This window comes from Oncorhynchus kisutch, linkage group LG25, assembly GCF_002021735.2.
Source record: "Oncorhynchus kisutch isolate 150728-3 linkage group LG25, Okis_V2, whole genome shotgun sequence".
NCBI lineage: Eukaryota > Metazoa > Chordata > Actinopteri > Salmoniformes > Salmonidae > Oncorhynchus > Oncorhynchus kisutch.
The window spans coordinates 33,128,756-33,143,603 of NC_034198.2; the positions used below are offsets into that span (position 1 = coordinate 33,128,756).

Sequence of the window (14,848 nt, forward strand, 5' to 3'; positions counted from 1 at the left end):
GGTGTAACTGCTAAACTGCTTACTTCGCAATTATATATATGGATTAGATTGTGGGTTTACTAACGTGTTAGTTCTAGTTTGTTGACTATAATGTTAATATAGTGACAACGATGTAAGCTGTGTAGCGGTTAGCGGTTATGGTATGAAGGTTTGGCTTGGAGAGTTTTTTGCCCTTGGTCACAGCTATTGTGTTGTGCACTGAAGTCCACAAGCAAAGAGTGAAGGTTGAGAGGAGGAGAAACATTTTGAAACTATTTGGACTAATGATTACACCCCAGATCAGCTAGATGCAGTCAAGAGTGTGCAAGGCAGTATTGAATGTGTCACTGTCTGTCATCTTGATTACTCCAATTTGTCTCTCGACCTGTGCACCAACGTTATAAACTTTAATTTGCATGCTAAGTTGTAACAACCTCATGATGGGAATAGGGCAAATTAGAGTATCATCCAATAATGCTGTAATAGAAATAAAACCATGCTCATTAAAACAATTTGTCCTCCCTAATCTTAAAAGGCACGACCGCCAGTGGTGACAATATTAGTTAAATGAAGATGCTACACCTGCATTTATAATTTTTATAAATTGGAAATGTGCACATTTTCTAATGTCCTCCTATGAAACAAGTTCAAACAAATATATCAGACAAAGATTAATATGGGTTCCTTGTATCAAACATAGCCAATTTGTTATATAGGAACTACAGGAGATCAATATTAGGTTGGTAAATGAGGTCAAAGCAGTCACTCAAATCATGTAAAAAAAAAGGCTGTCTGATCTCTTTTTCTCACGTGGAGGGGCAGACGAAAGTAACTTTCAATTATTGAAATCACCCTGTTTTTCATAACTGACAGCCCATTCATCATCGGCAGAGAATGTTGTGCGGCACACAGTGGAGGGCCTGTCTGGAAACTTCTACTTGTACTCAGTTGACTGATTGAATGGACTGGAGAGTGCTTTTGTTGGGAGTCAAAATGTTTGGATTGGCTTTTGGAATGTGAAAAGTTTTGATAAATTACATTTTTTTCAGTTAGGTAGGTTACTGCTGTCACACCACATTCTGTCGCTTTGCAACACATTTTGGATCTATTGTGTATCAGGGAGGAAGATATCGGTAATAATAATCACTGATCTGAATAAGGTTTATACATTTCCTCTCAGCATGTTATGGAGTTATGCGAGTCCTCTATTTAGTCCTCATGGACCATACTGTCTTCTTTTTCAGTGGAGAAAGACAAAGATTTCTCCCATCAGCGAAGACACTACAAGGAGTTCCGTTTTGACTTGACTCAGATCCCAGAGGGGGAGGCGGTGACTGCTGCTGAGTTTCGGATCTACAAAGATGGCAGTCCTCCTCGCTATGAGAACATTACCCTGAAGGTCACCATCCACCAGGTCATCAAGGAATATCAAAACAAGTAAGCTCCAGCTGCTCTTCATTTTAACACCCCAAATCATCCCAATTAAATATGAGGTATATCATTACCTTTTCAATTCTCTGAAATGGTATATAAATTCAGTTATGGACATTTAAAAGTCCAGAAACAGAAACAGATTATATTGACTGCTACCTTTGGAATAGGATGAACTGTATATTTATGATTCATAAGTTCCACAATCTTTTTTTTTCTAAAACAGTACTATGCACAGTAGAGTATCCTTGACATCCAGTTTTATACCTCTTTAGACGGTCACTGTACATTTGGTCTAAATCAAACTATGTTATGAACTGAATTTGCTACTGCATGTAATTGATCATTCTATGGTTTAGAGTGGTGGATTCCTCAATCAAACGCCTATACGAAGGGAAGTGAAAGCACATCTTATTCTGTTTAACTGAGAGGAAACAGCCATCTCAAATGTCCCCTATAACTGTTTATAGGCATCCTGAATCACTGTACATGAAAGATGCAGCCATGTGAGTTTACAAACCAGTTTGCCTTGTTCTGCCTTGGCCTTTTTGCCAGTTAGAGAACCAAAATGGTTGCTGATTTGGGTTTTATATTGGATATTTTGAGAATGGAAGAACTGTCTTTATCACATGTCTGATGTAATATCTAAGTGACATGGCTGTAAATGTATGTTCAAATGAATGCATTGATAAATCCAATCAATTAAACATTCAATTAATAATTCAATCAACCTACCAATCAACCAATAAATCAACAAACCAATCGTTTAATCTACCAATTAAGCAATCTTCCAATCAATCAATCTATCAATCAACCAATCATCCAATCTATCGATCAACTAATCTTCCAAACAGATCAGTCAATATTTCAGTCTTCCAATTTACCAATCAACCAACCGATCAATCAATCAATCAACCCACCAAACTTCCAATCCACCAAACAACCAATTAAACAATCTTCCAATCTACTAATCTACCAATCTACCAATCAACCAGTCAATCAATCTACCAATCTACCAATCAACCAATCTACCAGTCACGCAATGGTCTTAGAGTGAACCTAACATTTTATGAAATTGAACACAGCTTAAATTAGTTTTGAATCAGCTTTGAAACTGATAATGGTGCTGACGGGGATGGCTGCCGTTTTACGGGGTCCTAACCAATTGTGCTATTTTGTGTTTTTTTCCGCATTGTTTGTAACAATTTTGTACATAATGTTGATGCTACCATCTCTTATGGCGGATCCCAAATCCCGTCATTCTTATGAAGAAAAGACGGAAATATAAGGGGCACAGATTAGGGTGCCTTGTAAGAATTTGTCAATGAGTGTGTAAGCCCCCTCTACCATCTGTTATATTAGCCAACGTGCAATCACTGGAGAATAAACTTAGACATTAAAAACTGTAATATCTTAGGTTTCACCGAGTCGTGGCTGAACGACGACACAGATAATATACAGTTGACTGGGTTTTCCATGCATCGGCAGGACAGAACAGCTATGTGCGGTAAAATGACGGGCAGGGGTGTGTGTCTACTTGTCAATAACAGCTAGTGTGCAATGTCTAATATTAAGGTAGTCTCTGGGTATTGCTTGTCTGAGGTAGAGTACCTCATGATAAGCTGTAGACAACACTATCTACCAAGAGAGTTTTCATCTATATTTTTCATAGCCGTCTATTTACCACCACAAACCGACGCTCGCACAAAGACTGTACTCAACAAGATGTATAAGGCCATAAGAAAACAAGAAAATGCTCATCCAGAAGCAGTGCTCCTAGTGTTTGCGGACTTTAATACAGACAAACTTAAATCTGTTGTACCTCATTTCTACCAGCATGTCATATGCAACCAGAGGGAGAAAAAAACTCTAGACCACCTTTACTCCACACAAAGAGACACGTACACGTACTCCCTCAACCTCCATTTGGCAAATTTGACAATAATTATACAAGTACCAGTGACTCGACCAATATGGAATCGGTCAGATGATGCAGAAGCTACGCAACAGGACTGTTTTGCTTGCACAGACTGGAATATGTTCTGGGATTCATCCAATGGCATTGAGGAGTATACCACCTCAGTAATCGGTTTCATCAATAAGTGTATCGACGACATCATCCCCACAGTCACAGAACGTTCATATCCCAACCAGAAGCCATGGATAACTGGCAACATTAGCACCGAGCTAAAGGCTAGAGCTGCCGTTTTGAAGGAGCGGGAGACTTATCTTATAAGAAATCCTGCTATGCCCTGTCGTGTCTTTGGCTATGCCGGATTAAGTGATATGACATGCTATTCTATAAAAATCCTTTCTCTGTAATTAATATTACTTGATTGAGCTAATCATGTAAATGTAATTAACTAGAAAGTCATAGCACCACAAAATAATATTTATAGAGCAGTTATATTCCGAATAAATTCTTAAAGACCTAGTAATATTTTACATCAATAGCAGTCAATATCAATACCGTCAGCTTATTTCAGTCTCATATGAAAGTTGTAAATTCTTGGTTATCTTCACAAACACCCTGGCTAACAAGTTGAATCAGCAATACAAAATTGGGTTTAATTATTTATTTACTAAATACCTAACTAATCACACAGAATTACATATACACAGAATGAATCATACCTTGATTACAAATTATGCCATAAAGGAAAGCGTACCTAGCAGGACAGAACAGATATGACAGCTGGTTATCCAAAGAAAAGGGGGTTGGGTTTGAGTGAAAGAGCGGAAAGACTGAAGAAAAAGGGAGAAGTGATGTCTCGGAAATACAGTATCTTATGCATTCTAAATTACCGCCCATTTGGAAAAGGAAAATGCAATACATATTTACTCTGAGCTGCACTTCGGTAGGCTGGTGGTAGATAGAAGGCCGTGTTGCCCAACAGAGTCCTTTGTCCTTTGAAGAATGTCTCTGGTGGTAAATTGGGTACATTGTAATAACGTTGTTGTGTGGTAGACGGGATACTCTGTCTGTTCTTTCCTAGCCCACGTTTGCAGCTGCTGTTGCTAACTCAACAGCTAGGAGGTATCACTTCTGTAGTGAATAAGAGTTCAAAGTTCATACCATTCGCAACCAAAGCTCACACTGAGGTTGGCTTCGTTCTGTAGTTATTATCTGAACCCTTCTGACATTGGAATGTCATCCTAATGTACCCGGAACAGAAAGTTATATTGTCGTCAAGGTTTTATATAGGAAGGGAGAGGAGGGCGTGTTTCATAGTTTATAACCAGTGTCTCTTCACGTGGGCGGGCCACTGAGTCGGGCCTAATTCATTCATGAAAACCCAATTCTCACATTTTAGAATATAAAATCACATTTCATCCCCTCCCAAATAATTTCATATTCAAACATTTAAATTGCACACAATTCCATGTGAATCTGATAACTATAATGTGTAGACTTTCCACTGTACCGTTTATGTCATCATATCATTGATGAGAATGTCTCAGATGACAACTGAACTGACATCATATTCATTAAGTACCAACGCATATGTTCAACTGGTTGGATTACCAAAATATGGTTCATTTCCCCCCACCTTCTGATGTTCCCAGAATCTCTGTTCAAAGGCTATTCAAGAGTCCCTCTGTAGAGTCAAGAGAGAGGGAAGGGAGAAAGGTATTTATGGGGGGGTCATAAACCTTACCCACATGCCAACGTCATGACAGCCCTCAGATGAACCATCAAACAGGCAAAGTGTCAATACAGGACTAAGATGGAATCCTAGTACACCGGCTCTGACGCTCATCGGATGTGGCAGGGCTTGCAAACTATTACGGACTACAAAGCGAAAAACAGCCTCGAGCTGCCCAGTGACGCGAGCCTATCAAACGGTCTAAATCCCTTTTATGGTCTGTTCGAGGCAAGCAACACTGAAGCATGTATGAGAGCACCAGCTATTCCAGACACTGTGATCAGTGATCATGCTCTCCGTAGCCGATGTGACCAATACCTTTAAACAGTTCAACATTCACAAGACCGCAGGGCCAGACGGATTACCAGGACTTGTCTCAGAGCATATGCTGACCAACTGGCAAGTGTCTTCACTGACATTTTCAACTTCTCCCTGACCGGATCTGTAATACCTACATGTTTCAAGCAGACCACCATTGTCCCTGTGCTCAAGGAAGCGAAGGTAACCTGCCTAAATGACTACCTCCCTGTAGCACTCAGGACGGAAGCTATGAAGGGCTTTGAAAGGCTAGCCATGGCTCACATCAACACCATCATCCCAGAAACCCTAGACCCACTCCAAATCACATACCAACCCAACAGATCCACAGATGACACAATCTCAATCGCACACAACACTGCCCTTTTCCACCTGGACAAAAGGAACACCTACAGTATGTCAGAATGCTGTTCATTGACTGCAGCTCAGCGTTCAACACCATAGTGCCCACGAAGCTCATCACTAAGCTAAGAACCCTGGTACTAAACATCTCCCTCTGCAATTGGATCCTGGACTTCCTGATGAGTCGTCTCCCGGGGGTAAGGGTAGGCAAGAACACATCTGCATATTTTCAAATTTTCTTAACTCTATTTTCTTAAAATGGCATTGTTGGTTAAGGGCTTGCAAGTCAGCATTTCACAGTAACGTTTACACCTGTTGTATTCGACGCATGTGAAAAACAACATTTGATTTGATTTGATGTGAATGCATTTGAAAGTTTGGAATTTTGGGCGTGGATATCTTTAGATCCTTATCTAAAGCTGAGCATCCAGGTTTGGGGACATGCTTGTGACAGCTTACTCCAAGGGAGGCTTTTAAATGGCCCTTTAAAACCTGCACGGTTCTGTGAAACACTTGTGTCAGGCAATCAGGCATAAAATAAAGGACATCCTGTTTATATAAGTACATCGTTGAAGTTTAGAGGGTATTTTTTCTTGATTAATCAGCTTGTAGCTTCAAGAAGGTAATTTGTCTCCTTCGAAATATCAAATCATGACCAGCTGCTTTTCAATTTGACTCTGTAAATCATCCATCCTATAAAAATGTTTTTATATGAAGTATATCATTACCTTGTAAATTCTTGTGAAATGGAATATACATTCAGTCATGGGCATTTAAAAGTCCCTCCACAGAAACAGATTATATTGAATGCCACCTTTGGAATAAGTTCCACAATCTTTTTTTTCTAAAACAGTACTATGCACAGTAGAGTATCCTTGACATCCAGTTTTATACCTCTTTAGACGGTCACTGTACATTTGGTCTAAATCAAACTATGTTATGAACTGAATTTGCTATTGCATGTAATTGATCATTCTATGGTTTAGAGTGGTAGATTCCTCAATCAAACGCCTATACAAAGGGAAGTGAAAGCACATTTTATTCTGTTTAACTGAGAGGAAACAGCCATCTCAAATGTCCCCTATTACTGTTTATAGGCATCCTGAATCACTGTACATAAAAGATGCAGCCATGTGAGTTTACAAACCAGTTTGCCTTGTTCTGCCCTGGTCTTTTTGCCAGTTAGAGATCCAAAATGGTTGCTGATTTGGGTTTTTAAATTGGACAGTTTGAGAATGGAAAACATTACTTTATCATATGTGAGATGTAATACCTCAGTGATATGGACGTAAATGTATTTTCAAATGAATGGATGAATGAATAAATGCATTAATTAATTAACTAATTAATTAATCAATAAATCCAATCAATCACATTTTATACTTTTTCTTCACCTTTATTTTAACAGGGTGTCATATTGAGACCAAGTCTCTTTTACAAATGAGCCCTGCACAATACAAACACACACATCAATACAAAACACAATACAAATACTAAATTACAAGACATAATCATGAAAAACAAACACAATCTTCCGTTAGGGCATCCCCCACTAATGCTGTACATTCCCTAAAGTGCACGAGGCATTCAAGCCTGAGCTTTCCTTGCAACATATTCTACATCTGTAGAGCATAACATCTATGAGCGGCTCTCCCTAAAAGGCTATGCATGGTCAATCTAAAGTCTGCAGTGGCTTTACAGCGTTTACTGTGATGCAGCTTCTGCAGAAGTCAGGGCATTCATACGTATTGTGCTTTATGAAGCAGAGTTGTTGTGAAGGAAGTTGTTAACGAAGTGAGTTTGTGTTGACACAGGACCTCCCGCCCCTACCATTCTTTAACCAATCATGTCAATGCGGAGCTATACGGAGCAATACAGAGCCATCATCATTGTTGCAAAATTTGGGAGGTGCACGGCAATGCGGTACGGACCTCAATGGCCTCTGCATGCCTCCAGCGGCTCCACAATTGTGTCACACCGTCCATACGGAACCTCCAACCGCATTTGGAGATCAAGCATAAATTGGCCTTAAATCGGAAGCCACACTTGGAACCTCTAGCAATATCCAATCTTGTGCACTTAATCAGTCAATCAATCAACTCCAAGGGAGGCTTTCAAATGTCCCTTTAACACCTGCACGATACTGTGAAAAACTTGTGGCAGGCAATCAGACAGAAAATAAATGTTTACACTAGCCCATCTCTAAAGTTTAGAGGGTATTTTCCTTGATTAATCAGATTGTTTTGAGTATCTTCAAACATTTTATTTGTCTCCTTTGAAATATCAAATCATGACCTGATACAAACATTTAGGCAATAGATGGATATTGCAGAGCATTAAGTGGCACAAAGTAATAAGAATTGCCACGAAATGAAGCTTGTCACAAATATATTATCATTAGGAGCTATACTTTTGTTTTATCTTAACTTTGATTCCAAATGGAGGATCTTTATTTTATTGACTAGAAACATCCATTGTGGTATTTATATGATACGTCTTCCATGGAAAGAGAGTTTTAGCTGTGGTAAATGCAATCAGTAGCCTACACAGTGTGGTGAGTCATGAAACAATCCAATGAAGATGAAGCAAACAACAAAGGAGGCAATAAGGCTGGGTTGACACAGGCAGCCCAATTCTGATCTTTTACCCAATTATGGGCAAAATATCTGATTGTTAAAATGACCAAATATGGGCTAAAGATCTGATTGTTAAAATTACCAAATATGGGCTAAAGATCTGATTGTTCAAATGACCAATTATTGGCAAAAGATCTGATTGGACTGCTTGTGTAAACACAGCTTAATGGACATGGTTACGCAAACATTCTGGCCCAATCAGGTTTTTCTTTTAATTCATTAAGACCAAACATACATTTTGACTTTATGTGTATTTGGACATGAAAAATAGGTTTTAATAAGTTACTGAAACTTTAGAACAAACATACATTTGCATGTTAAGTAAATATGTCAATGTTATGTCTGAATTCTACAGTTGATCTTTGCCTGGTCTAAAAGTGTTCTACATTGCTCTCCTTTCAGCTGACTGACTAGATACAGTTTGTGAACCTCATCATTGTATCTCAAACCCTGTTCTGTCTCATTCTCACCACACCAGGGGCTCACAAATATAGTTTTTGGATAAAGCTTTTCCATTAGCAAGTTCACCACTTGAAATCCATCAGTTATCAGTCCTCCTGCTCTATGTGTTAACTATCAGGCGACTTGTTACATTCCCGTTCAGTTGAAGCCATATTGGCCCAATAGGAGCTGCCTAGGGGGTTCCCATGGTAACCCTTATGCCTACCTGCTTCTCTTAAAGCTGTTCTGGAAGTGGGAAGCAGTGACATAGCTGAACACACAGGGGTCTACTTAAAGCAGGGCCCACATTCACTGGCCAAATATGTGTACGGGTGATTGAAGGGGAGATATGGCCCTCTTGGGCTTTTCTGGAGGTCCTAGTCAATAAACTCTCCCATCTGAAGCCCTGGGCCCCAGTCATCACGGTCACCTTTATAGCTCACCCAGGTCTGGAGCCATCACACACCACACATTTAGCTTCTTAGGTCCTAACTGTTATTTTTCTGCTGGATAAAACTTATTCAGAGTTTCACAGTTCAGCACCTCCTTTCTCTGCTCCTCCCCCAAGAAGCACTCATAAAGATGGCTCTAAACTGCTCAACAGCTCAGACACATAGGACTTGAAATGTGTGGTAGAACAAAGACACATTTGTAACTTTAATGTTTTTTTCACTACTTGGAAATGATGACCTTGAGTATGTGACTGGTTGATTAATATCCTGCCTGTCCATACAATGTGCGGTTGTGAAAACAGATTGTCTCTAATCTGGCCAAAGAGTCATTAGGCATGAATCGAAAGTTACAGAATGGTTACCTGGAGGAAAATGGAGAGGGCCATGCTTTTTAAATTTCAGTCAAGGGGAGGGTTTAGTCTTTTTTAAATATAGTCAGAGGAGGGTTTAATCTTTTTTAAATATAGTCAGAGGAGGGTTTAGTCTTTTTTAAGTCTAGACATGAGAAGGTTTAGTCTTTTTTTAATCTAGTCAGAGTAATTTGTATTTGGTTAAAAAACACTTTTTTACAATTAGTTGCTTATTAGGTTATATATCGATGTGTGCCCGATGCCACCCCTCATCTATGATTCTCCGCTGGGCGTGCAATATCAATTGCGCCTATAGGCTATTTACTGTGGTCTATATCAGATTTTCCATATAGGCTGTAGTCTACGAAGTGCACGCTCGGAGAATCAAAGAGTAAAGTTACATTTCGAAAATAGCTGCTGTGACGGTGTAATTAACTAGGCTGCATTACACACCGCAATGGATATTCCAACCCTGAGCCCCTGCCTGCTCTGCTCTTGCTGATCAAAAACGTGTTTATGTGCTGCCTGGCCAGTGGCTGTGCTGTGTAGGTGGCAGTTCAGAAGAAGAGTCAAAGGCTTCTTCCGATTTTTGGGAAAGGATTAGGCCTAGGCCAAAAAACGCACTTCTTGCGCATGGACTAGCCTATAGCCTATGTTCTCATCAGTTTAAGGAGAGTGTGAATATAGTTGATTTTATAAAAAACAGTATGTTTCCTGCCCATGATGTACACTACTGTTCAGAAGTTTGGGGTCACTTAGAAATGTCCTTGTTTTTGAAAGAAAATCACATTTCTTATCCATTAAAACAACATCATATTGAACAGAAATACAGTGTAGACATTGTTAATGTTGTAAATGACTACGTTACGCTGTGTCCTACTCCCTTCACAGAACAGAGCAAACTGGCTCTAACCAGAATAGAAAAAGGAGTGGGAGGCCCGGGTGCACAACTGAGCAAGAGGACAAGTACATTAGAGTGTCTAGTTTGAGAAGAAGATACCTCACAAGTCCTCAACTGGAAGCTTCATTAAATAGCACCCGCAATATACCAGTCTCACCGTCAACAGTGAAGAGGCGATTCCAGGATGCTGTGTTCTTTTGCCCATCTTAATCTTTTTTTTATTGGCCAGTCTGAGATATGGCTTTTTCTTTGCACCTCTGCCTAGGTCAGCATCCCGGAGTCGCCTCTTCACTGTTGACGTTGAGACTGATGTTTTGCGGGTACTATTTAATGAAGCTGCCAGTTGAGGACTTATGAGGCGTCTGATTCTCAGCTAGACACTCTAATGTACTTGTCATTTTGAGATCAGAGCCTCCCACTCCTCTTTCTATTCTGGTTAGGGCCAGCTTGCGCTGTTTTGGGAAGGGAGTAGTACACAGCGTTGTACGACATCATCAGTTTCTTGGAAATTTCTCACATGGATTAGCCTTCATTTCTCAGAACAATAATAGACTGACGAGTTTCAGAAGAAAGTGCTTTGTTTCTGGCCATTTGCCTGTAATCGAACCCAAAAATGCTGATGCTCCAGATACTCAACTAGTCTAAAGGAGGCCAGTTTCATTGCTTCTTTAATAAGCACAACAGTTTTCAGCTGTGCTAACATAATTGCAAAAGGGTTTTCTAATGATAAATTAGTTTTTTAAAATTATAAACTTGGATTAGCTAACACAACGTGTCATTGGAACACAGTAGTGATGGTTGCTGATAATGGGCCTCTATACGCCTATGTAGATATTCCAAAACAAATCTGCCGTTTCCAGCTACAATAGTCATCTACAACATTAACAAAGTCTACTCTGTATTTCTTATCAATTTGATGTTATTTTAATGGACAAGAAATGTGCTTTTCTTTCAAAAACATTTCTAAGTGACCCCAAACTTTTGAACAGTAGTGTATTTATCAGAGTTATTGACAATAAGCCAGATTGGAGTAACTTACATTGTGGTGCTTAAACTTCGAATTAGCAGCCGCGCCACAATCAATCAGAAATGGACAGCTCAGGGTGCTGAAAGTAGGCAAATTCAAGTAAGCATAATTAATTTCAACCGTCTTCATTTAAATTAGACTTTACTAACAACAAGAGGGCTTTGTGTTGAACCTATTTCTTCCTATTTAAGAAATAAGAAACAAACAAAATTAGGCTATATGCTGCTATATCAATAGATTTGTTGGTAAATTCCTCCACCCATATTGTACTCTTTAAAAAGCCTACCTCCGTGCCAGTGAAGGGCTGTTAAGTTTAAACCAAGACTTGAATTGAGGGGGTATGAGAGGGTATCCCATAGGCTGACCTTTTATTAAAGAAAATGTCTAAAAGCATACCCTTTGTTAGCTTAAGATTTTGATTCAAATAAAACTGATCCGATTATATTAAGTGATCTATAACAGCGCGTTGGTCTGCAATGCTTTATGCTAGAAAAAAAGTGTAAAATACCCGGGAAAGACGTTACTCAGATGCATATTGATATCATTGTTTTGTTTCTTTGATATTCAGAGGCTGAGTTACAACCTGCTATTGCCAAAGACAAAAAAAAACATTTTTTGGGAAGTAATCTAATTCTGTCAAAAGCATATCGAAACCCCTTCAAATGAATGGATTTGGCTATTTCAGCCACACCCGTTGCTGACAGGTGTATAAATTCGAGCACACAATCATGCAATCTCCATAGACAAACATTGGCAGTAGAATGGTCTTACTGAAGAGCTAATTAACTTTGACAAGTGATGTCAATAAGGGATCATAGCTTTCACCTGGATTCACCTGGTCACCTATGTCACAGAAAGAGCAAGTGATCTTAATGTTTTGTATATACAGTGGGGAGAACAAGTATTTGATTCACTGCGGATTTTGCAGGTTTTCCTACTTACAAAGCATGTAGAGGTCTGTAATTTCAAAAATCCAGAAAATCGCATTGGATGATTTTTAAGTAATTCATTTGAGGGCTTTGACATTAGTGACGTGCTTGAAACCAGTCAATAAGCCTATGTGACAGGGATGATCATATTTGGTTATTTTGTTATTTTTCACACATTATAGCCATCAGACTAACTATATCAAAATCAAAAATGTATAACCAAAAAAAGAGATTGAAGTGATGGTGGAGGAAATAGCAGCCAGGAAAAGGTTGCTATTGGTGAGACTTGATAACTGTGTGGTCACTGCAGAGACCAAAAAGAAAGGATGGGCGAGAGTGGCCGAGTCTGTCTCTGCCGTCGGGGGTATAGCAAGGGACAGTGACGCCGTAAAGAAGAAGTGGTCCGACATCAAGTCGGCTGCTAAGAAGAAGAAGGCTGAGAGACCATTCATGTGGACCAGCTGGAGGAGAAGGTGTCGTCCATCATAGAGATGGTGGTAGACGGACTTCGCAACCGGTAAATTAGTGAGATACGTTAGCTAGCTAACGTGTAAAGACATTATAGCCAACATAGCTAACAACGTTAACGTTAGCTAAGTTAGCCATGTTCTTCTTTGCAAATTGCACTAGCTATTTAACACTTCTAGAATATTGTAATATGTTGTTAATTACTAGCTAGCTAGATAATGCATGTTTAATTTGTATCCGTTAGCCAACTGCGTCTGTGGCGCAAGAAAATGTTCATGGTTACAAAAGTATCCATTCGTCTCAAGGGTTTAAGCTGTTCTAAAGTACATTTCCAAGAAGAAATTCTAAAGCATTATTTTCAAGAATCCCATTTCTTTTCAACCTTTTTCTTCGAAAGACATTTAGGAAAAACCTTAAGAACATTTCCAATAACTCTATTGAGGAATAGCAATTTTTCTAAGTCTAAAGTTAAGGGGAAAAAATGGCTGTTACGAATAAATTTCTTCTTAAGAAGGTTTTGTGAATCCTGCCCATGGGTCTTCTTCACATTTTTGTTTCAGAATGTTTTGTGACATCAGACAAAGCCTCTTTCAACCCTTTATACAGTTTGGAAACCGTATGGGGCTTGTCCAGTGTTTGCTGCACAGAGAGAATAACGTGTTGTATCTGCAAAACTTCACCTCAGCTCCGTCACAGACTGGTCTTCCCAGGCTGCCTGACTCTGCTGAGACCCCTGTCACCATCTGATCCTCCTAAGATGAGGCATGACAACGAATTACCTTGGTGTATATTTATACATGATGTTATCCAAGAATATAATCAATGGTTCAATAATTGAAATGACCATCATTGCCAGATCTCAGACTGTAGCTTTAAGTTGCTGTGCTGTGGCTAATGTAGGTCTACCCATCAATTCAAGATGGAACTTTGTATCATTCACTGATATTGTTAATATACGGCAAAAATCACCTGAGCTCTGTAGATTAGTCTCCCTGACCCATGTCACCATCTGATCCTGCTAAAACATGATGAGCAATATTGTGTACTGTCTGTGCACTAGAGGGCTGCATTCCCGGGGGATGCCTACAGGACCTGACAGAGATCAGTCTGAGATCAGTGCGGTCTGCATTTTTCATGCTGCAGGCGGTCAGACAAATGACTTTGGGATGAAAATATTTTTCTTGTCCCACAGATTATTTGGAAACGGTCCTCTTTCTGCTTTGTATGCGTTAGCCTATTGTATTGTATTGTATTGTATTAACTTCTTGTTGGCCAATTTCACATCTGGTGAAATTGCAGAGCGCGAAATTCAAAAATACTAAATTCAAATATTTAACATTCTTGAAAATATATGTGTTATACATTTAAAAAAAGCTTAACTTCTTGTTAATCCAGCTGCTGTGTCAGATTTCAAAAAGGCTTTATGGCAAAAGCACACCATGCGATTATCTGAGGACAGCGCCCCGCATAGAAACACATGAAAATACTTTTTCAACCAGGAATGTGCGACACATAAGTCAGTAATAGCGATATAATTAATGCCTTACCTTTGAAGATCTTCTTCTGTTGGCACTCCAAGAAACATCATGTCCCAGAAACATCACAAATTGTCCTTTTGTTCGATAATGTCCTTCTTTATGTCCCAAAAATGTCAATTTATTTGGCGCGCTTGATTCAGAAATACACCGGTTTCAACTCACCCAACATGCCTACGCAGTATCTAATAAGTTACCTGTAAACTTGGTCCAAACATTTCAAACAACGTTCCTAATCCAACCTCAGGTAGCCTAAAACGTAAATAATCAATCAAATTTAAGACGGAATAAACGGTTTCTAATACCGGATAAATACAATGTGAAGCGCGCTCCAGTTCACGCGCACCAAAACAGCCGAGTCCACCTGGAGTGACACATACAATGAATAGGAC

The 14,848-nt window shown here is 39.3% G+C and overlaps 1 protein-coding gene across 1 annotated transcript in view; it reads left to right on the forward strand.

Moving 5' to 3' along the window:
• The window catches only part of bmp5 (bone morphogenetic protein 5), a 33,771-nt gene that overhangs the window by 4,955 nt on the left and 13,968 nt on the right, over window positions 1-14,848 (forward strand). Inside the window, exon 2 of the mRNA XM_020461016.2 lies at window positions 1,224-1,416. Coding sequence (XP_020316605.1) covers window positions 1,224-1,416 — 193 coding nt within the window. The remainder of the gene's footprint in view (window positions 1-1,223; window positions 1,417-14,848) is intronic.